At 30.7% G+C, this 25,436-nt stretch overlaps 1 protein-coding gene across 1 annotated transcript in view; it reads right to left on the bottom strand.

Annotated features, from left to right (window-relative positions):
- LOC118202899 (glucose dehydrogenase [FAD, quinone]-like) overlaps window positions 1-2,972 on the bottom strand; it is a 184,538-nt gene extending 181,566 nt beyond the window's left edge. Inside the window, exon 1 of the mRNA XM_085815908.1 lies at window positions 2,599-2,972. Coding sequence (XP_085672034.1) covers window positions 2,599-2,725 — 127 coding nt within the window. The 5' untranslated portion in view covers window positions 2,726-2,972. The remainder of the gene's footprint in view (window positions 1-2,598) is intronic.
- Between the last annotated feature and the right edge of the window lie 22,464 nt (window positions 2,973-25,436).

The following is a 25,436-nucleotide window of genomic DNA, read 5'->3' on the forward strand; positions in this document are numbered from 1 at the left end:
TTGATGGTTTTTAAATTTCCTTTTTCTTTTTAAATTCACTTTAAAAACAATGAGGATTTATTCTGTAAGTCAAGTGAAATGAAACAATAAAGTTTTCAATGTTTCCATAATATTTCACTACTAATAGTGAAACTTTTCAAGCATTTCTTTTTAGAACATATAAGAGTGTACTGCAAAATGAAATTTATGGGCAATCCATTTTTGATTTGTTATAGTAATTTAAGGCAAACTGCTAGATTAACCATTTTACCAAATGTGATGATGAATCGTAAGACTATTAATTATGATTAGCCATATATTCTAATAATGTGGCTAATCATAATTAATAGCTAATATGTAAAATCATGAAGATTAACCATAACTTTGAACACTGTGTGCCATAGTGTTTAACCATACCACTAAATATATTGCTTGCATATATACGTTCTCATACTTCAATTGTGCAAACTCCTACAGACAACTCTCAACTAGATTTATTTTTAGTAGTCTTAACATAACATGTTACAAAATTTAAGGCATTAAATTTGGAATAATCATGAACGTTATTTTGGTGCAATGGATATGAATGAAAATTTGAAACACATCAGAAAGAAAATTTTGAATTAAAAAACTGATTAAAAAGAAATTTATATGAATTTTCTGGAATGATTTCAAATATTTTTTGCGTAAATGCTCTGTCAATTTAAGATAAGATAATCTGTTACGCAAGCCAACGGTTGCTTTAATTAATATGCTGTTGAGTTCTTTTACATTTTCCTCAAATGAAAATGTGTCTTATGATGGGCTATAGCTAAAAAGTCCATATAAGATAATTTTTATTTTATTTCATACGATCATGAATTGCTCACATTGGAATATTTTGATAACAAAATATCGGTGGCATGAATATTCAGCATTAAGGAAACAAATGTAAAAATTCTAAAAATATATTATTCATATCTTCATTCTGCTTTCGTTAATATACATTAATTCATGATATCATTATAAAACATTGTTAAATTTAATTGAAAATTTACGAAATATTTCTCACTTATATTTAAAATTACTTGATGACATAAAACAAATTTTTGACTAATTATATCAATTGTGTAACTAATTACGCTTTCTTCCATGTGTACGGGACTAATTATGCTCCTTCATGTGTATGCGTATGTCTAAGATTGCATCTTACTTTCAAAATTATGTAGCAATTAATTTTTTTCTTAAAATGGGAACAAAAAATAATTAATTAAAACTATTAAATAAAACATGACAATGTTAAGCCCAGTTTCATACAGAAAAGGATATTCATAGGTCGTATAAGACATTGAACCATTTTCTATAAGCTTGCATATCCTGCATACTTTAGATATAATCCATATTCCAAATTTGGGCTTCCAGATGCCCATATTCGGGTGGAGACATACGTTATTCAAAATTTGATGGCTCCATGTACCGTTGTTTTGTCATAATGCGAGAAGCATACATACATTTATGCAGAGTCTTCATTATTTAATGTGTTTAAATATAACACAGGGCTCCAATATTTGGTGATAACAATTCAAAAAGTGATTCGCCGCTTATAGTGAATCAACGCAAAATGCCAAAACGAAATTAATAATAAATAAAGTTGTAATATATGATTTATATGAAATAAAAAAATTAATGAATTAACTTAAAATATTTACTGCTCATTATTAGAACTATAGTTTCAAAGTATATTAATTTTAATATGCAAAACATTAATATAATAACTGCACTTTTCTAGATATGTTCTTCAATAATGCAATTTTATTTTAACATTGAAAAATAATTAGAGTATTTTTAGGGAATTTTAAGTTTCAGTTAATCATTTTTATAGTAGGCAAATTTAAATTATTTGTTTTGAAAAATATTTTCTTTCGCATTTCAGTACATCCAACAACAACTTTTAATTTAAACCTTACTGAAATTTTATCATTTAATAATCTAATTAATAAACAAATCATGAATAAATGATGAACACCATCACTCAAAAAATATTAATTTATGCATTTTACAGTCTTAATAAATAATAAATGTACGTTTATTCAGGCGAAAACAGATTTACAACACTTTCAGCCGTAACTACTAAAAATAATGTAATTGTCAAGGAAAAAAAAAAAAAGAAAAAAAGGCGTGTGATGTAATTTTGAAATTTACCTTTAAAAGGTTTTAAATATTTTGAAAAAGATCTTTGTTTTTATTTTAAAATGTGAGATGTAATTTAGGAATTTACCTTTGAAACGTTTTAAATATTTTGAAAAAAAATTTATATTTTTATTTTATATATATTATATATATGTATATATATATATATATATATACAATCAAATTAACTAAATCTCTGCAGACAAAGCGCAGGATTTTAAAAAGTAGTCCTGCTTTCCATTTTGTTTATGTTATTATATATATATATATACACAAAAATATGTATTTGACATTGATTTTTGAAAGATGTCTCGTAAGCATATTAGAAGGGTTATCTTTGCGAAAAGGAATGTATTAATAACCTATATAAGAAAAAGCATAAAAGTGTTATTCATTCGAAAGAAAATGTAAAAGAATGGTACTCTTAATAAGCATAAAACAGTCACTTACCGACTATGTAATCATACTCCGAGTCCACTTTATCTGTAGAAAGTGGCACTAGATATTCCGATCCAAAAATATACAGAAGGGTGGCGAGTGGCACAAGTGCCGGAAGCACTGGCACAATATCCGGCATGGTGCGAAATTGTACGCCACCAAGGATTTAATTTGACTAAATGTAAACAAACAACTTCTGGGCACTTTCTCATCCAAGCCCTTGCTCAGTATCAAGTTTTAGGGATGACCGAGGTGCTACCATCCTTGTGTGTGTTTTAGAAACACCGCAGTCCCTCCTCCTGTTAGACTTCGGTGAGGAACTCTTGAGTATCTTAACCAGCGTGCTACCTGCGAGGAAGCTGATCCTATTTTGCGCTGAGGCCCGCGCTTCCCTGAACTTGACCGAGTGCCGCCTGCAACGTGTGACTAGGCCGACGACCGGTTTTTTTTTTACCTGACGTCACAATCCTCCAGGCGAATGAATGGAGAGTCTGTTGAAGGGAGAGGATTCCTCTTCAGTTTATTTTCAATTGCAGCTTGCGACGGCGGCCCATAACCAAGAGGCAAGTGGAAGAGGTTACTTGTCCCGTTAAGCTACATCTTCGCGTACCATTAATGAATTACAAGCAGACATCTCAGCTTATTAGTTTTCTTCAAACGGATCTGTCTCGCATATGAGGAAAAAAATTCTCTGTATTTGAGACATATTGTATCTTATATTTTAGTATTTGAAACCATATATCTTAATATTTGAGATATAGTGTTTCAGTAATAATTTAATAGCAGGGAATTTTCCAAAATATCAACATGTAAGGAAGTTATTAGGGAGTTTATGAGAATTAAAAGGACAGATACAAGGAAAAATCACAAGAGCAGAAATAAAATGTCATCATTAGAATTTATTTAATGTTCTTATTTAATAAATGGGCATGCATGACAATAATAATTTAATTTTCTGATTCAAACATCAGTTATCATTACTTTTTAAAGGATCATTAATTTAATTTAAATTATAAAGCATATTCTTAAGTGAAAATTTAAAATTTATGTAGACTGCGACTTGCTCTACGATAGGTCATGATAAAAGAACGCTTGGTCTGTAAAAAACGCATTACTCCGAAACTGTTAAAATATTTATATGCTTTAAAGTATAATATTAAAATAACAATATTAACGTTTGGACAAATGGAGTTGGGAGGCGAATGAGGAGTCTGCAGTGTTCAGAGAGAGGGAATAATCCAGGCAAGCCCCAGTTTATCGTAGCACAGCAGATCTATTTTAGTTATCTTTGTGGATATATATGAATAGCTCATTCTATAATTCTAAGTATATCTATATCTACTTCCTTATGGAGCTTAGTAAAAATGAAAAAAAAAAAAGAAGGAGGAAAAAAATAAAAAATCTGAAGACTCTCAGATTTTATATTACGCCCAAAGGGGCGTTTTTTTAACGTTTTGTGCGTTACCTTTATTTATTAAATATCATGTCCACCAGCAATATCTCAAAATATTTAAAAGAACATATCTTTAGAATCTGTAGAATATTTTATTTCCTAAACTATTTTCCATCCTTCATTGAAATTCTTCTGTGGTAAGTTTCATCCAAATTTGAATTTAATTTGTCAAAAGATGTCACGTAACCAAAATTAAAGTAATTTTATATCTTTATGAGTGTGTCTCGTTTCCCTCCACATTGCTTCAATTAATAAAAGTTATATACTGTATAACTACTGCAGTCTGACAAAATATCTTGACTCCTAATGTAAAGTACGTAAGAATGCGATTTCTTTGGTTAGTTAGTAATGAAATTTCGGAAAGATTCTTACGTTTTCTTAGAAAACAAAATGCATTTGAAAAGTCTGAGAAAAAAGTTGTAAAAACGATTTGATATATCGTTTATCAAGGTGTTATGTAGGCTCTTATTTCGTAGCACATATCAACGAAGAATATTTAATAATATTTCTTTTTCTTATAATCCTCTAATCTTTTCTCTTAATCTTCTTTCAAAATTTAACACTGAATTGAGCACATTTTTTTTCTGCTTGTGGTAGCACTTTCAATGTAATTAGTTATCAGACTTTATAGTTCTTTCGTTCACAGAAGGATTACATAGCAGAGTGAAATCATGAAAATAGTTCCGCGAAGTTTCAAATTATTGGGAAAGTAAATAACTGAAAAAAGAATCTTCCGCTGGAGATTCGGATGTTAGTGAACTATTAGACTGTGAAAATGAATATGCCTCATCACACAACGAAAGTAAAAATGAACCAGGTTCTAATGATGAAGATGAGAAATTTTTCTATTCACACACAAAAAATAAGGGTAAAAAATTTTTCCAGGTTCTGAAGATGAAAGTGAGATGAAAAACTATGTATCTGAAATTTCCACTGTAAACTTTGTTTGGACAAATCTGTAACGAAATTTCATGCTTGAAAGATTACTACTTTATGTTATTTTCATAAAAATGTCCAAATATTGGTTTTTGCGAAACGAAGTACTATAGGACTACATTTTTATTGCTAATCGATTATGGGATCAGTCATGCACAGACAGAAGCGCGTAACAATTGGTATTATAAATCTCAGAGCACTTGCATCACTTCTATGCGAATATCTCGCATATACTTTATCTCTTGACACCTCAAAGTTTTTGAAAGATTATGTGCCTTATGTTATAGGATGGATTTGCGTTAGAGGCTATTTGTTATAGGATGGGCCACGAAGATAGTTTACCTCCAGCGATAGTATGACAAGATGCACACCATCGCTCGGATGCAATGTCTACAGAAGGAATGAAGAGCATAAAAAAATGAAGTTAGAAAATTGCGTTATATGTCACACCAAGTTTTCGAAAGACAAGCGGTCAGCAAACAAGAAGAAGCGAGCTACAGCCAAACGAGCTAAAAGGCCGCGTAAGACAAGTGTTGAAGACTAACTACTTTTAACTACTTTTTCGTGGTCCACACTGTACCTGCATAATCAAATTTTATTAATAATTTTTATGTATATAAAGCGTAGTATACAAATTTAAAACCACATACATATATTTTTAAAGTAGGAGTCAGATATTCCTTGCTTATTCAGCTGCTTTTAACAAGACTTTGCTAGGGATTATGCAGCAATAAATTCAGGGGTTTTATCCTAGAACAGTTTGAGCTAATGTAAAATCGCTTGGAAGACATTTCTGACTAAGATTTTCGACGAGCAGTTGATTCTTCTTGAACCCCCCCGCTTTGACGGACCACCTCTTTTCTCGCATTGTGATAAAATAGCGGTACATAGAGCCATCGAATTTTGACTGACGTAATCCTACTGCGAATATGGGCATTTGGAAGCCGAAATTTGGAATTTGTTGAAGTTAGTATTGATCCCACTTTAGGTGGTTATTTTTCAGAAAAGACTTCTCATTTTACAGCTCGTTTTCAAAGAAGGAGAGTAATCGAGAAACCGCTTTGAATGATATGTAGTTTAAATTTATTTTTTCGAAAGTAGTTAGTAATTAGTATCATATAAATCTACATAGAAGTTATACGACTAATTATCACGTATTAGTCGTAAACCTGAGATTACAATTTAAAAACATTAATTTTGATCACGTGACATCATTTGATAAATTAAATTCAAATTTGGATGAAACTCAAAATTATAGGGAATATTAAATATTCCTTAAAGAAAAGAGAAAAGAAAAACAAGTCTGCAACATGCTGCTCTGGTTTTGAAAAAATTATCGAAATTATATTGCTTAAACAAATTTACCCAATCATGAGATGTTAATTTCGGATGTCGCATAAAGAAAAATTCGCTTCAGAAAATACTTTTAAGAATTAGAATTTTATCTGATGGTAATTTGCGATTCAGTTTTAATTCTGCAAATTTTTGTTGCGTAAAGATATATTTTAGGAGTTTTCATTGACAAACGAATTTGAATAACCCTTTCCAACGAAATTTGTACGTTACCACAAAGGCTTTGTAATTAATTCAAGTAGTTTTAAGTATACGGTAACGTGCTTTTGTTTATTTTTTCACTAAGGAGTAAAAGGAGTAAAATATTGTACTTAGTATATTATTCGTACAGGTTCCATAAAAAAATTCCACATTGTGTCAACTTACTACCAAAATTATCATACCTGAAAACGTACTTTATTTGATTCATTTCATAAGTTAAAAGGTTTAAAATATACTAATAGTAATACAGTTTTTAAACAGTTTTCTTAAAACCGTTAATGTTTAATTTCCAATGTAAACTGTGATAATTTATTAATTGAAAAAATTCACAAAATCATTCTGATTTTAGTGTGGTTCAAAGCGTGAACATGAAGCAAAAATAAAGTAGTTAGTCCTTTGGAAAAACATATGAATCATACTAATTTATCGTAGCTCGCTAAACATTTGTAAAACTATATAAGCTGTTTCGCATATTACACATTAACAGTTAATGATCTTTTGATCAAAACTTGACCATGTAATCTCCAAATTAGAAAAAAGTTCATTTTTTATTTTAAGGCAAACTATTATTATTACTATTATCTTATTTCCATTAATTTTCAATGAAATTTTAGTCTCACGAATTTGGAAGGAAGAATTACATTGATGTATGTTCTTTAACTTAACTGATAGCGAAGCCTAGATATATGATTTCGCGAAAAACGAAAGTCTCATCTACACATAGGTATTCCGATGCGAAAATCACAAATTTCAAACATCTCCTGCTATACTTCGAAACTTTTTTCTTGGCACACAATACTCAGCTTTTCTGAACCTTCTATAGTCACTGTAATAAAGAGTTTGCAAATTTCAAGTGAGCATAGGTTTCCCCCACTAGGATATTCTTCTACATCTTCTTGTCTCTTAATACAATTAGTAGCTTTCAGTTGTTATTGAAGAGATTATTTTTTAAATAATGGTCATTAGAATATTATTCTTATACTTTACTTAAGCACTAGAGTTCACTAAAGCTTGTAGGAAAATTTCATTTCATTTAACTGTTTTGCTTAGCGTTTATTATGTAAATTTATCTAAAATATCTCTTTGAGTCGGGTATATATCAGTTCCTAAACATTTTTCGCAAATAATTGATTATGAAGGAAAATTAATCGTTTCCTTATGCAGGCATCTCTCGGAAATATGGGATTTGTTAATGGAATTTTGAATATGTTGCAAAAACTACGAATGTTTTGACTTGTGTTCCTCGAATACAATCTAAATATCCACACATTCTGGATTACTCTATTTTTTAACTTTTATTTTAAATTAACCGTACATATTTATTGTAACAGCAGAAATTTAATGAATTTGACACTAACGACATATTGACATACATTTCAATTCTGGAATGTAAACCAACCTTGACAGAGCATCGTAATTCAGTTAGTGTTTCCTAAACAATACCTGCAAATTCTATTCAACGCGGATGTGAATGTCATGTTTGGTGACACCTGTCGAATTCAAAGCTGTTAACGCTAAAAATAAACAGTCTTTATTTTAAATTTACAATACCCGCTATCAACACGTCTGTTTTTATTAAGTATTTAAGCATTTTTCATCCGAACAGTTTAGCTGCTTTGAATAAACTCATCCCCAAACGGCAATTGAATTGAATAATTAAAGAATTGATTGATCACGATGGATCTGTACAGGAATGTCTGCTGTTCTAAATCTGATTATAGCAACTAAACAAACCAGTAACATGAGAATAAACATAAAAAATTTTACAAGCATGATATTCAGTACACATGAGAGAAATAATACCAGTTATAGCAAAAATTCGACAATAATTTTGTTGATGTGGGAGTAATATATTCTGAAAAATATATACATTTAATTGTATAAAAATGAAAATTTTTGTGCTACAGTGCATTTCTACATTCCGCTTCATTGTAATTAACTGATAGTGTATAATATTGTAATATGGCTATTTTTATCTATCTTCTTCCGTTACAGAAGTAGATTTGGATTGGATTATTCAATTATGGCAAAGCACACGAGGGCTATCTGCCTAAAGGGAGGGATGCCTTCGTGGAGGACTTTCTAAGGTAAATTGGCTCGCATCCACGTTACACATGGGGAAAACCACGAAAACACCCATGCAGCCAGCCCGTTCGCGGGATTCGAGCCTCAGACCGAACTACCAGTGTTCAGCGTATTTACCGCTCGGCCGCTGGTGGGCAGAAGTAGATTTGAAAACTGCCTTAATTTTCTAGTAGGGGAAACTACAATCACTTGTCTTTGATTACTTTGATTCAATGTTCCTTTGAATACTTAGTAATAAAAACGTTCAAAATATTTTTGCATCAACTACCGAAAAATACTTATATTCTGGGTACTGAGATACTCTGTTATCCGTGATAATAAAATAGTTCACTCACTTGTGCAAAAATGCGGCTTTTTTGAAAGATACTGTCATTACATTTCTCCTTTTTTTTTTTTTTTTTTTTTCAGGAAGAATTAAAGAATTTAAAGGAATAGGACAGAATTTAAAGAATACGAGCGAAAAAAATGCAATAATGGGAAAGCAGGAAGAAATGTAGCATATTAACACATGCTTTCGGAATTTCTTCTATGCTTAGATTTTGATTTGATTGAGACTATAATAAAAGTTATTATCTCCCTCTTTTCTGCATGCCTTCGTAGTGTAACCGTAGCACACTCAGCACGTATTCGAGACAATAATACAACTAGGAAATATGGTAATCGTTTCTACAAAAAAGAGTGTATGATGTAAACGTGAAAAATTAAATTAAGATGTAAACATCAATTATTATATTCGATAATGTTCAATTACTTTGGTAGTAAAAAGAGTAGTCATAAGTAGAGTCTCTACTACCAGTAATAAATTAATAAATTATTATGTATAATATCAAAATATTATACTGGTATACAAATATCAATGGTTATTATTAAGGTATTAAGGTAGGCGATATTATATATATGTAGGGGTATACATATATAACATATATGTGCGGGTGTGTCTATGCGTGATAGCTTCAGTCGTTTAGCCATAATAGATTGGATAGGTAATGGATTGGAGATGGTTTATTTCGTGGACGAAACTTGGAAATGCATTATTGAGTAGATGGAAGGATGACACTTGCAAACAGGCGCAGCCATAGATTGAGCATAATTCTACTAACGGACAATACAGGCCTTTAAACGTATAATACCTGATTCACATCATTATCTGTGCAGTATGCGTCCAACACTTTTGAAAACTTAATGCATCTTTAGACAATAGATGGTACGCGGAAGTGAGCAGCGACGCGTGTTAGCCAGAGAGAAGCAAAGTGAAAAAAGCGACTTCACATTCAGTAAAAGGGTGAGAGATAGAGTAAAAAAGTTTCGGTTTCAAATAAAATCTTTAATTTGATTGGAAAAAGATATCCGCATTGCTGCTTAGTACGTAAATTGGCATGAAACAGATTTAATTTTGAAATGACGCACTTTAGATTGATATTTTATAAAGGCTATTATTTTTAGAACAGAAAGGGGTCATCGGTTCTCAACCTTTTGACTAGCACGTACCATGTAAACAAAAACTGGAAAACTTTAGTACAACCACTACTTTTTACAATAATTATTTTTCAACTTCTCAATATAAATATATATATAATTTATTTACTAAAGAAATATTGATTATATTATCTCCTAATATAAATTTAGTAGAAGTATCAAAAAAGAGTGGACCCATATATATATATATATATATATATATATATATATATATTTTTCCATTTACACAACCTATTGGCTATTTGTTTTAAATATGCACACATAAAAATATTACATTAAAAATTGGTTACCATTTTAGTTATCACAATTTAAGTTATAATACTTTAATTTTAAAATTTAGCGCGAAATTTGAGCCTGTTTAAAGAGTGATCAATTTCTTGGTGTCTGCTTTTATTTCACTTAATTTTAACAGCAAATTAGGATCCACTTTTAATTTTGTTCTATATTTATTTTTCAAATATAACATGGTTGAAAGTCCTTGCTCACACAACTAAGTTGTACAAAAAGGTAATAAAAATTTAATAGTTTTATTTGAAATACCTTTAAATTTTTTTCGGTTCAGCCAAAAGTTAACAAGTGTGTTATTTTTAAAATCTTGAGTTTGAGTTCGATCACAGGAAATTTCTACCAATTGTTCTTTTCTTCAGGAGATAAAATTTCCGATACATTTGAACAAAATGGATTTCTAATCCAATTTTCGTTTTCCTAATCTTCGGGAAAATAGATTTTGAAATTACGGATGAATGAAAAACAACGATTTTTAATTTCGGATGCTAATTCTTTTATTTTCAAATTATTTCGGTTAGAAATTTTTCTAAATTGGTAAAAAGCTTAAAATATTATTATTCAGTTCTTTGATTATTAGCTAGAGTTTTTTTTATCATTTTAGTTATTTTATCTCTAATGGCAAAAATTAACCTTTTGTTCTTGTAATCCTAAATTTAATTCATTTAACTTTCCAAAAGTACCATCTAGATATGCTAAACGCGCCAACCATAATTCATTAAATAAACATTTTTGAAATTCAAATTTTGAATCGCAGAGGAAAATCTGAATTTCTGATCGAAGTTCAAGTTTAAAATATTGCCTCTAGTTTAAACCTTACTTCAGGCTATAACAAAAGCGATTTATGCTCACTGGCCCATCTCTTGGCATAAAGTCGTAAATATTAAGTTTAAAGCTCGGCTTTTAATTAAATTAGGAATTTTCACAATTTCAGGTTTTCGGGGATTGTTTTGGCTACTAAAGCTACCCGATGAATGGAGTAGTGAGTAAATTTAGTTTCAGGTGCAGTTTTATTTATTTCAGAAATAACACCGAAATACTTTCCTGTTAAAGCCTGAGCTCCGTCACTGCATATGGCAATGCAATTATTGCAAGAAATATCATTCTCAAACATAAAATTGTCAATAACTTTGAAATTTCCCTTTGCAGTTGCTCTATCATGAAGAGATTCACAAAATAAATACTCTTCAGTTTGTTTATCTTCTTCAAAAAGTACGGAAAATAATAATTGAATAAAGTTCGTTCAACTTTCATCCAATTGCAATGCGAAACATTCACTGTGTTTTATATTTTGAATAAGTGTATCTTTCGTGGAATTTACCATTTCATGAATTCGTCGACTTATGTATCATTTAATAACGGAATATTATTAAATTCATTAGCCTCTTTTTCGTTGAATAATGTTAAAACGATATTTTTCGCTGCTGTTAATATAAGGTTTTCTCCAATACTATGAGGCTGCCCAGTCTTGGCCATTCTTAGGCATAGGTAAGTAGCTTCCAAAGCTTTTTCACTTAAAGTAACAAAACCTTTCATTACTTATTTACTATTTTTGAACTCCGATAATTCCTCTTAAAATATTCTTCAGATTTATCCTTTTAAATTGACATGCTTAGATTCAAGATGCCTTTTAAGAAACGATGGATTCATACTTTGATTGGATAAAAGTTCACACGACAAACACTTGAGATTGAGGATCCATTTCATGTCCATTTCAAGTAAGCCCAAATGAGAAATAACTTTCATTATATTTTCTATAAAAAATTTTCCGATATTCTTAGCGCTAGTAGATTGCCCTTGATCCAGTACCTATGAATTATCATTTTTTCCCTTAGTCAATCCTAGCCATTATTCCATTTTGAATGTTTAGTTTTGTTTTATTATTTTGTCACAAATATTTAAATGCACAATATATCACGAGTTCTTCAAAAACAAACGACGATATTCTCAAATCGCGTAGAAATTTCACACATTTCTGCGCGCTGGAGATAAAAAGGTTTTTTTCCCCCGTAGATTGTTGCCATTGCTCGCTTTCAAATCGTTCGAGTTTGTTACTAAAAAATTCGTTAAAGTTTTACAAAATATGAAATCGATCATAAAAAAATTTCAAGTCTATAATTTTGGCTTCCACATGCCCATATTCGCAGTAGGATTACGTCATTCAAAATTCGATGGCTCTATGTACGTTGTTTTATCACAATGCGAGAAATATATTTATGCAGATTTTTCATTTTTAATTTCTTCAAATATAATGCAGGACTCTAACATTTGGTGGCAACAGTTTAAAAAGTGAAACGGACATTTATAATGATTCAACGCAAAATCGCAAAACGAGAACAATAGTCCTTCAGGCACAAAGACCCTTTGGACTAAAAAAATCGAGGAACCACAGATTTTTAGGAATAATCAGTCTGTAATATAAACATTATGTGAAAGAATTCAGTTTGTACGGAAACGAGCACTAACAGAAGGCATAATTCCTTACTACATAATCTTGCTCCAATTTGCTTTGCTTACTTTTAATGCTCGTAACCACGCAAGACGCTTTAGCGAAGACTTATAACTTGACATTCGTTTCCATCTGCGTGACAATGAACAGTAAGTATCCTGTAGCAGTCGACTCACATCCAGAATTGAACATTTTCTTTTACATCTTTTTCCCTGAGAAGATAAAGAGAGCGAAAAAATTGTTAAATAAGTAGGTACATTTTTTTTAAATGTATCACAAAACTTCACGTTTGAGCAACTTTTTTTTAAACTACAGCTTTTTCATAAGCAACAAAAATTTAAACAAATTCATTAAATGTGGTCAACTGAAAGATGCAAGGTCTCATAAACATGTAAGCAGACACTCTACGGCTTTATAGAGACCTTCTTATTAACTAAGTCAGATGTACAGGCAGAAATTGACATTTTATTAGAATTAATAACAGTTCTATAGCAAGATAAACATCTTATAAATGGCTCATAAAGAAAAACAAAGAAGATAAGGTAAATTCTCATTAACACTTGAAGAATAGCGGAGATCACCGGATTCATTCACAGAGCAAAGCATTATTCACTGAATAATCATTCATGACTCTGAACGGAATTGCTGAACTGACGCTTATGGGAGATTGGATATTGCCATTCATTTACAAGTTTGTTGCCTCTTGATGAGACAGACCTTAACTGGTATATCATCAAGCAGTCTGTATAGGTGTTTAATAAGAATATAATACGCAGTTTACCTGCCTTAAACAGTTTTCACCCAGCCGCCGAGAAATCTCTAATGCTTCTCGAAATTACTGGAATTCATATGAGAGGCAGATACAGTTACAGTTGCATATAGATTAATTACAGTTATTCAATTACAATCCTCATTCCAGTTTACAGGAAACAGATGTTGCCAAATGGTCGCCAAATTTTACACCTATAGGCAATAGAAATTAGTTGCCCAAACCCCCCCTAGCTTGACCATGTTTCGTTAATTTAACGAGGCTGCCATTTACTGAATATTAAGCAGACTTGCCCCTGTATTCTTACTTTTCGGGCAAATCATCGCCTCTATGTTACATTATATTAAAAAATACAACAATTTCGCATATAAATTCACTAAAATTATTTATATGTGTACGAAATTTTTAACAATATAAAATTATTTGCAATACATACTAAATTTTTGCATACGCTTTTAGCAACTTGTTCCTGCTAGTACTGCAGTTATTTCAGATGTTGCCGTATGACGCTGATCACATTTTTTTGTAAGCAACTGCATAATCCAGTAAATTCAGCTAAGTGATAAAATATCTCCTTCTGTTTTGCATTATTTCTCACAGAGTTTAGTATAATGCTACAAACTTAGATAATGCATTGAGTTCCATCGGCGGCGCTTTTAATTAATCTGGACTTTGGCCATGAAAAGAAAAAAGGCATTTGAAGAACAAACAAAGAGAAATTCTTGTATATACATTGTACAACTTTTTTAATGGTCGCAAAATTTTATAAAGGTAGTGATGATTCAATATCAACAGGTTATAGCGAAACGATTGTATCTATTTTGCTTAGCCTGTCATCATTTTGCTTTATGAATGGAAAAACCTTTGATTCTGTAAAAGGTTTAGGCTGCTTTATTGCAAGAATACAGAATATAATGGGAATAGAATGCAAGATGTGTATTAATCTAGTTGTTTATCTTACCTTTAAGACTTCCTATCAACAGCAGGATATTAATAAATAAGATTTTGAAGAAGCAAAAACATTATATGAAGATCTGAAAATGTGTAGTATTGTAGACGCTTTTAACTCTTCGAAAATCAAAGGTCACCGTATTTGTTCAACAACGCTGTCTGAAAGTATTGTTGAAGAATTTTTGAACCATGCGTTTGATTGATTATGAGAAAAAAATTATCTAAACAAATAACAGCAGAGAACAGACTACCTTCATTGTCTTCTGGCGTGAAAAATTGCTGTGAGTAATCAATAAAACTTCCCGACGCTTTCTGAAATCATTCAATCATACAACTTCTTTTCTTAGATTTCTTGGAACTTTCTAGGAATATTTCAATAGAATTTTATCAGTGACGTCATCGTGGCTATTTTCATTGTTAAAAGGCATTCTATATTATTGTGGTTACATTAAGATTCTTCAAAGTTTCTCATTCTTGTAACTGTAAAACATATTCAGATTTACCTCTGATGATTCCTTTCATTGTTCTTTCATAAGCAAATTTTTAAAACCCACAGTGAAATAAACAGTTCTGTATTGTATTAGTGCATGCAAGAAATTCATAATAATGTTTATCTTTCACTTTATTTTTTTAATTATGAGAAATAATAGATATATAACATTGGAAATGATAACACTTTAGTCAGGTGTATCTTAAAATGTATTTCACCAAATTTTTGACATACGATACCTGGCAATATTTTATGATTTAAGTAATCGAATGCTAATTCCAAAGTGCAGTTTTGAAAGGTAAATGTTCCAAGTTCAGCACTTTTTAAGCCATCTTTAAATACTTTAAAAAAATTAAGTATCTTGGTATTTTAATTAGATTAGCATTCGACTGGCAAATCTTAATCCTTTCAAGAATCCAGGTTAGCCCTTTACCTGATAAAAAGACTGTTTGTTTTTCAGTTCCTCTCAAGCATTGCAGTTTCATTTATTTCTATAGATCCCAATAAGTTTACAATTGCAAAGACTATTACAGAATCTTCCTATTGGGATGCAGTAAAACAGAACTTCTCATTGCATACAAATATAACGGGAGCGGAAATTTTAAAAATCTATTATTTCTATTAAATTATTACATAAGAAATGTTACCTGTGAGTGAGCTCTTCAAAATACTGTTTTTATAGAAATCTTAGAGCGTTCTGCTAAAACTTTTAAATCAAAGAACCATTTATAGAGAGTACGACAAATGATATCGCATTTCTCGTGGGTGACAATGAAACTTGTTCATAAATTTATTTATTAAGTATCCTTTAAAAAGCCAGATAGATATTTTTTAAATAACTGAACAATGCGCTTTTTTAATCCCAGATTTCTCAAAGTAAAGACACAGTAGTTTTATAAATATTCTCTTAATAGTAAGAATACTATATGAGATAACTTTAAATATCCTAACGGCGATTACTTACTTGAACTATTAAGGAAATCGTAATTCCTTTCAAAATAAAACCAATGTGCTATTAGCAGAAATAACTTAGCAAATATAATGATTTATATTATTTTGAAAGTAATCCATACGTTTAATCGCATCGAAACATAAAATCCCCATACACAGTTTTGAAATTATATTTAGTTTCTTTAACAGAATTTCAAATATTCTTTATCTTCTTTAATATCATGATTAGAACAAAGGAGCGTTAGGCCAGAAAGGTAATTAGTCTCGAAACGTCCTTTTTCGTCGGTTCACTATAAACAGCGTATCACTTTTTAAATTGTTGCCATCAAATATTATCTCCTCGTCCTAGAGCCATCACATTTTGAATAACGTAATTCTCCACCCAAAAATGGGCACTTGAAACTCGAATTGTGAATTTCGAATTTTTTTCTTATCTATTTCATATTTTTTAAAACTTTAATGAATTTTTGATTAACAGACTCAACGATTTCAAAGTAAAAAGTTTACTGCACGTAAAAACATTTTTATTTCCATCCGCGACATTGTCTATCTGAAATTCTAAAGATATGCTGTTTTTAAATATTTGGTGATATTGTTGTTCAACTGAATTTTATACGGTTTCAATGCGGATAACATGATATTTAATAAATTAAGGTAATACACAAAACGTTATAAAAAGCCGCTTTGAGCGTAATATAAAATCTGAAAGCTTTCAGACTTTGTTTGTGGTATAACTTACTTTCTTTCTCTTATCTTAATGTTCGGGCTATAAAAAGAAACATTCTTGTGATTTACAGATTTCCAAAGCTTCCATTATATTATTTCGAAGCATTAAATATTTTCCTTTCTTAACAAGGTAAAACCTTTACCCCGATTATTATTCTAGTCAAAGTGTTACAATTATAATTCTAATGCAGCTTAAAAGCTCAATGTATCAAAAGTAGCTAGATAAGCAAAAGTACGTAGAAATAATATTAAACTAGATAAAATGGAGCTGTCGCAAATTCATCTAACAAAAAAGGTCTTCTAACTTTGAACTTTCAATTTTCTCTCCTTCTCTCTCTCTCTCTCTATATATATATGGCATTATTCATCAAAAACTACAGAACAATGAAAGAATTAGGTGCTAATATTGTAGAAAAAATCTCAGCTCCCCCGGAAAAAAAAACCCGTTAAATATGGGCTGTGTATGGCTAACTTTCTGACTTATTTCATAGTCAGTATCGAACTTTCTTGAGTGAAATGTTGAGCTCACTTTGCGGCCGACTGTTAAAATCGCTCAACATTAGGAGTTCTGACCTGGTTTCGGATCTAGGCAGAATGTCTGGCTGTATAGCGCGCATATGAGCCAATTTACCTCAAAAAAATCTTCCACAAAAGCATTCCTTTCGTAGGTAAATAGCCCTATAATCTACCAAACCAACTAACTAATATATAATCTGCACTTGCGTGAACTTTTAATAGATTTGAGGAAAAGAATACAAAGTTTCTACATCTTCAGGCGAAAACAATTGAATTAAAGGTATCAGCTAAATTTCTGTAGATAAACAAAATGTGCAGTTAAAGCATTTTTAATTAAAAACGTCAGACTTTCTGCGAGAATTTTTCCCGCTTTAAAAATTCTTTTATCCCGGTAGTCTTGGGGTCAAGAGAATATTAGCACTAAGTTCGCCTTGCGAAATATTACAATCTGCTCTTTGAAGTTAATCAGATTCTAAACGCTTTATTCATGCTACGTTACACTTATTTACTTTATATGAAATGCAAATTGCTTTCATTATTTTGTCAAATATTTCTTCCTTTCTTTTTTTTTAGCAAGCTGTCAGTAAAAGTCAAGCATATTGCCAGAATCTAAAAAATTAAAGAGACTTTGAATTAATATTTTAATTCTAAACTATTAGTGTGTTTAGGACTATATACAATATAATTTGCATGTTCTTTCAAGATTATACATCCACGCATTTGAAATACAATTTTAAGATAATTAAGAGAAAATTTGTATCTCTGTGATTTAAAAGTATATTAAAGGGAAACTGCAGTTGATGAAATAGCAGGAAAATTCATCCTCTCATACGTTTTCAATGCGGATTAGGTAGCACATCTGAAAGTGAATTCATACATGTTTCGTCATAAATGAATCTGGATGCGGGGGACGCCTCAGTCATACATTATTAGGAGGATTGTAAGGAAAAAGGGGCAAAATTCTAGCGTGGTACAAGATTAAAACAAACGGTGACTGTGAATCTAATTTCTCCATGGGCACTTCTTTAGTATTATTAGTACTGTTCTTTATTTTCTATTATTAGTTATGTGTTCCCAACATTCACTTTATTCTTCTAACACAACTTCTTCTTTATTTTCTTTATTTTCTATTATTAGTTCTGTGTTCCCAACATTTATTATATTTATCTCATTATGTTTACCTGGTACACTTGCTCATCTCCTCAGCCTTTTAGTAAGCTCTTATAAAGCCTGCAAAACAATCTTTTTTTTTATATTTTTAGGGTTAGTTAGCATCGGAAAGCATTATCAATTGACCCATGGTGCATTCTGGTATCACCCATACTTTTAGCTGTACCTACCTATGAGCCAAAATTAAATTTAAGTGAAAAATTTGCAGCATTTTTACTGCTGGGAGAAAGAGTTGCGATGTCTGATGATGAAAAGAAAAATTTTAAAGTAATTTCGATAGCTTGTATTCATGCTGCTCATGAAAAAAAAAAAAAAAAAAAAAAAAAAACCACGAGCATATTATCATTGCCTGAACATTCGCCCTGATTTTAACCACTTCTAATTTACTATGGTCCGCGGTTCGTTCGGCCAAAAGTTTTACGGTTTAAGAAAGCGGTTTTACCATTCGCTATTTACAGCTCAAGTGAAACAGATTACTGCTTTAAACACTTTTTTAACTGCATCTCATCTGTAATATATGTTTAATCCGAAGTCAGTGTAGGTATTATTATGTAAAATGTGTACTGTTTGTATCGCGCTTCAATGAAAGACACCTTTCCACATTAAAATGATTTCCGAAACCGTTTTTGTAGTCTGACCTAATTTTTCATTGATTAAATTCTTTGTCTCTTATATTTAACTTTCTGTATTATATAATCTGTATAATTTCTGTATATATTGACAGCCAAAATATATATCTTTCGCATGTTACATCTTTATTCTTTATTTTATACACTTTTTGTAAGAACTGATCAATCTAACGACTTTCCAAATTTTCAAAACTGAATTTTGAAAGTCTTGAAAGATGCCAAAAAGCGCTGTATCGCCAGAGCTCTTTATATATATATATATATATATATATATATTATTATTATTATTATTTGAAAATTTCTAAATGTTTAGCTATAGGATATTAGCAGCGAACTCTTTTGCTATTTATTTTAGACGAGTTGATCAATATATATATATATGTGTGTGTATATTCAGAAAAATTCAGAGTTTCACACAAATGCTTTCTTCTCAAAAGAATTTTCTGTCGCCAAAATTTTCACTCTTTGAAGGGGGAAATACGTAAGGTAAAAAATATGTAAATCAAAATTATAGCTTAAATTAATGGTAATCCCTTAATCCCTCTCTATTATAAAAATCATAATAACACCTCTGAATTGCGTCATTTCTGGATCAATCCATCTTGCACAGCCTGCGAAACGCTGATGACGTTATTCTGAGAATTAAATCCTTTCTAACTGAAACCAAAACCTTTTTCTTAACAGACTGCCATATTGGATTTAAATGCGCAGTTAGCTTGAAGCTCTGCTGCCGCTTTGACGCTATTTCATTTCACTGTATTTTGTCATGCTGCTAACTACGCCGTTATTTAAAATGTGATATCGTCTATCAATAAAGATTATGTTCATTTCGGCTGCTTCTCTACTTTTCTCCTTCGCATTTGGGGTCTCTCCTTCGAAATCATCTTCCTAATTATACAGCAGTCTCTCCAAGTTATAACGCTGCAAACCATCGTCAAACTGTTGCAGCTTACTCTACGTTTTATCACGCACACACACATATATATTGGATCACTCCTTTCCTTTGCACTACATATATATATATATATATATATATATATATATATATTCTGAAAAATCAGAGTTTAAGGTTGAAAGACCTAATTTGTGAGTCCAATCTGTATATCACAGGTTTTAAAAATGTTGTTAGTTGATAATAAATGATAGCAAAATAATTGGCAGAAGTTAAAAATAGAATAAATGAACATTTTCATTGCAGATGATGACAACTGACATTGAGACCGCATCTATATTTTAAAAATAAGTCAATGAAATAAATAACAAGGTTTTACTTCATAAAGTATTTTTAAAATATTTTTCCAGAACATAAGTCTGCCATTGTTATTTTCTCCCTTTAATGTTTTCATTGAATAATAATTTTAAAAAGTAGTAAAAATTTTTTCCCTTAATTAATTATTATGTAAATAATTAGTCTTATTCAATAAATCAATTCAATCACTTTTTTTCAATATTAACTTGGTTTGTAAATGTAAAAAAAAATCTCAATTTATAAACCTTTAGCCTAAAACCTCAATTTATATACCTGAAATATAATATTTGTCTTAATTGCTTATTTTATTTTCTGCCTAATTTTAGGTAGCCATCAAATAGGAATTCAAATTTATTATTTTTCGTTATCTTTCATTAAGGATTCTCGGAAAGAATTAGCATCAATGTTACAACCTTGCAGTAAGGTTCCCGATATAGTATAGAAAGGGAAATGGTTGAGGAAAAAAAAGAGAAAGAAAAGAAGATCACTTGAAAAAAAAAAGGAAACGGAAAATAAGTCATCATTATTTTGCAATGGGAAAACTATGGCATGTTTAGAAATATCGCCAAGCTGAGAGAGAAAAGTTTTATTACGATAACCATAACTTTAGATTAGCGGAAACTTCTGACGACAATTGCAAGAAGACAAGCGAAGCTGCTCGCCTTTCCGAAAATAAAAAATAAAAGGGGTGTTCAGCAGTTTCTTTGTCAGGTCATCAATAATTGCTCCCCTTGCGCCCGATAAGTTGATTATAGTTGTGGTTAAGTGAAACACTGACTGTCACATAATTGAATAAGAGTTTATACAAGTGTCCGTATGAAAGCAGTATTATAACACGAGGCGAAACAACCTATTAAAAAACAAGTGGGGAGAATATAAGAATTTCTTGGGGGAATCTCATATGAAACTTCCTTTACAAATATCCTTGATAGACTAGCTCAGCGTCTTACTGTTAACACCTCCCTCAAGTGAGCCCGCTATAACCCTGCTGGTTAAATGAGAATTCAGCTGTTTTCAATTCCCATTGGCGATATTATCTGGCGAGATTTTAGAGTTCCTTTTTTTCCGGTTCCTTATTTTCTGGTGCCCTTTTTTCGTTTTCTTTATTTCTTTTTTTGGGGGAAGGGGAATTTTTCTTTCCCGCGCACCTTGAAATATTTATCATATGTTACATGTTTCGAAGAATAATACTCTCGACTTAAAGGTAGTTTCCCATTTTAATTTGATAACTATGTTAATATTTTAGTGTCAATAACACGTACCCATAATAGGTGGAGGATTCAAAAACAAATATAATAAACTAATTTCTGCTTTGAAATAATTCTTTTCGTAACTGTTAGAAAAATTATTACTTACAGTCATCCGATAAAATCTCCGATACTCAATTAAAATACAGTAGAATCTCGGCTATCCTAGCATTGATTAATTTTTGTATCATGAGACACAAACTTGTATATCTAATGCAATATTTTTATAACATTTCTAAATTTAACTGTGAACATTGTACAACAACGTACAGCATTGTACTTATGCATAAATATTTAATAGTACTAACGACGAAAAGAAGTAATGCCAAGATCTAATGCTTGAGTTTTGTTTAATTTAAGGAATCTGGAAAATTCTAGTAAAAAGAAAGAAAGTACTTTAGTCATAATTTATATTGCGTCCATTGTGCTATTCTAATGAAATTATACTGAGCGTTTATTAAGATGCAGATGGCAAGAGGTGATATCCGAGGAAAATATGTATAGGTTCTCATCTGTGTGTGCAATTTCTGTTAATAGAAGCAACACTAAAGATGATACAGTGCGCTACGTTTGTGAATTTCATGAATTTTGTTTACGTGTGTGATTTGATTCGATTTTCGTACAATAGACTATTACTAAACATGCATTTGTAAATTAGAGTCATGGGTCAATGTTATAGCTATGTTTCTCTAAACAATGTTGCACAAATTTAAAATACAGATTAAAGAAATTACCAGTCAAAAAAAGAACGAAAGAAATACTTAGTGGAAGCGAAGCATGTTTGGGATTAAAGAAACGTTTATTTCTTCTAGGTAATCATAATAAACGTTGATAACATCCCATCTTACTCCCATGTTTTCAGATTGTCAGCAGCTTTTCACGTATTTTTCATTTGGATTACATTGAAATTATACTCTGGCCAAAGCAAATATTGTATATATGTAAGATATAACAAAATACAATGGCCGCTTTAAGAATAATTGGGGACCTTAAAATTAACGATTTTAGATTTTTTGTTTTCCCCCTAATTTCATCTGTTCTCCCAAACTCGAGATCTTTCCATGTTACGTATATCACTTAATGCAAATACCTCTTGTCCAATCAAAATAACTGTAAACCAAAACTTTTCTAACTCTAACTGAAACTTTGGCTCCCTCACTTTCTTCCCTTGAATTGCGGCGTCCTTTTTCCCTTAAGCTTTCCTCTTGGCAAAACGCTTCTCATCCCCGCTGCTGTATATTTGCCTAAAAGGGCGTCGTACTACATGGAAATTATTGCATTCAATTATGATTGAAAAATATCTTATCTGTAAAATGATCATTTGATATGCGTAAAAATAAACACTATGATACTTCAAGCTCAGTTGTGTTAAATGCGTCATCATAGCTTTTGCCTTTAGTCACAACTGTCTTCTCAACCATGACGAATATCGAAAGCTGCTAAAAAGCACCGGATTTCTTCTTCTACGTTTTAAAGCATTACATATATTATTATTATTTTCTCTGGGATAATTTATCATGTAAAATTTTCTTTTTAGTAAAACAAAATATAAAATAGATAGTAGAACATAGTATACGAACTATACAGTAGATTGTAATATATTAGAAGAAAATTTATATGCATTAGTGTTAGAAATGTTATATACAATAAGAATATTTATATGTGTCAATTATATAAAGCGTTATATGGTATTAATTATTTAAAAATTCTTTTTTTTATTGAATACGGTCCAGGAATTCTGATATCCTTTGGAGAGAAAAGAGGAAGTGATTCTTATTTAAACATAAGAACAAACACAAAAACACTTTTCCATTTGCCACTATTTGAAACCACTTCAAATGATACATAATCAAAGACCTTATCCACCCGGCCATTAGGAGATCCGATGAAAGAGCATACGGGTATAAAAACGAAACTTTGTGAATGTTGAAACGGCCCTTGTCCCGTGTTGGCTCCTCGCAGATTCACTAATGTGCGAAATGGGAATGAAATGGGATATAGAATCCGTGTAATCCGTGCTGATATTTAGCCCAGATTGAATTACCAGTGTTTAACGATTTACAGCTCGGCCGCTGGTTGGCCGCCAAGTTAGGAGCGTTTCAAATACCACTTTCTTGATGAGCTACAGAAGACCAGGCTGCGAAGTCAAGAAGTCATCAGTTACAACTTTAGTGACATCGCTATAAATTTTGGAAACCGGAATTTTCTACGAACAGATGAGTATTCTTAAAGCACTGCCTGAACTTTCATGAATCATGTTTTAAATGTTTCGAAATTGATATAAACAGTAGTCCATATAGCTGAGACAATAACTATGGCGAGGAATTCTTGAATCGTTATCAGCTAATTACTCAGCCCGTAATCCCGCATCACAATGTATTTTCCTCTTAAAAGAAATAAAACTCATCTACATTCACTTACTTTTAGCTAGAGTGTATGCCATGTATAAATATACCAGAATCTTCAGGATTTTATTTTAAATAAATGTGCCTAAAATATATCAGTAATGCTTAAGTATCTCTAAGGAAGTATTTTTAATTATATGTAAGTGTATATAAATGTTCAAGATCAGATTAAAGTTATAATTATAGGAAACAATTACAAAATTTTAGAATTTATTTAAAGTCTTTATATATGAGAATAAGTATAACCTCAGGATAAAAAAGTTTCAAAATTTTTACAATTAGCTGTACTCATTATTATATCAGCAAATAAGGGAACCCCCTCGAAAAGTAAAATGTTGATGAGTGATAATTAACAAAGCCAACGTTGGTTATCGGTTATATAAATAAGGCAATCCACGCCAGAGCTATCTGTCTAAGAGGAGCAATGGACGTTCTAAGAGAAATTAGCTCGCTTTCACATTGCACATTGTAAGAACCATGAAAACCAACCATATAGCTAGCACCTTTCTTTGGGGTCGAACCTGGGCCGAATTTACAGTACACCGTGGTAGCGTGAAAACAGTGGGAACAACAATGTCTTTGATTTCTGATAAAAAAAGTTACAAATGGTAGCTGTCGGCACGATTTAAACTTGATATTAGCATTAAATTATTGAAAAAATTCAAACATGTGTTCCTCAGCCTCTAAAATTTAAATTGAAAATAGGAAAAATGAATTTCACATGCACTTATCTGATTAAAAAAATTCATGAAGATTAAAAAAATTTACTTTTTAATTTCCTTAAAATGATTGTAAAACAGATGATTCTCTACACAAACGCACTATGTAATATGTGTTAATTTTGGAAAAAAATACTATGCATATATACATTTTTATGTTAGAAGTTTTCTTAGTGTAATTAAACTTTATTTTATTTATTGGTTGATTTATTTTGGCCACGAAATGTATTAAGAAATAATTAAAAAATAAAATAAAATTTCTCAAATACCTTTGTGGCCGGTCAAGGCATGAATATCAGTAGCAATTATAATAGCTTTGTTACTATTGCTTTAATAATGCTGATAGGTATTTTCTGCCCTAAATGTAACGTCAGAACGAAACTGCAATAAGCACCGAATCTGTTCACAGCTATAAATATTTGTAATTAAAATTATACATTAATTTAATTAATAAAATTTGTTTCCGATAACATTTTTGAACGGAATGTCTGATGTTTTATGTTAGGAACATCACAGAAATTTTATTTGTCAGTTTTTAAAATATACATTTTTATCAAGCACACCTAAACAATTTAGAATTTCTTACACCTTTATAAAATAAGATTTTTTTTTTTTTTTTTTTTTTTTTTTTTTTTTTTTTAAATTCTCAAGGGAGTTTTAACTTACAGCAGTTTCTCCAAATAAATAAATGTACGTTTTGACATTTGCTATGAGAAAAAGAAAAATGGGTTACTCAAGCACTGTTTGAAGTGAAAAACAAATTATTTCAGAGATGATAAGAATGACAACT

The sequence above is a fragment of the Stegodyphus dumicola genome, chromosome 1, assembly GCF_044657685.1.
Source record: "Stegodyphus dumicola isolate Sdum_Otavi_A_Nest chromosome 1, ASM4465768v1".
Lineage (NCBI taxonomy): Eukaryota > Metazoa > Arthropoda > Arachnida > Araneae > Eresidae > Stegodyphus > Stegodyphus dumicola.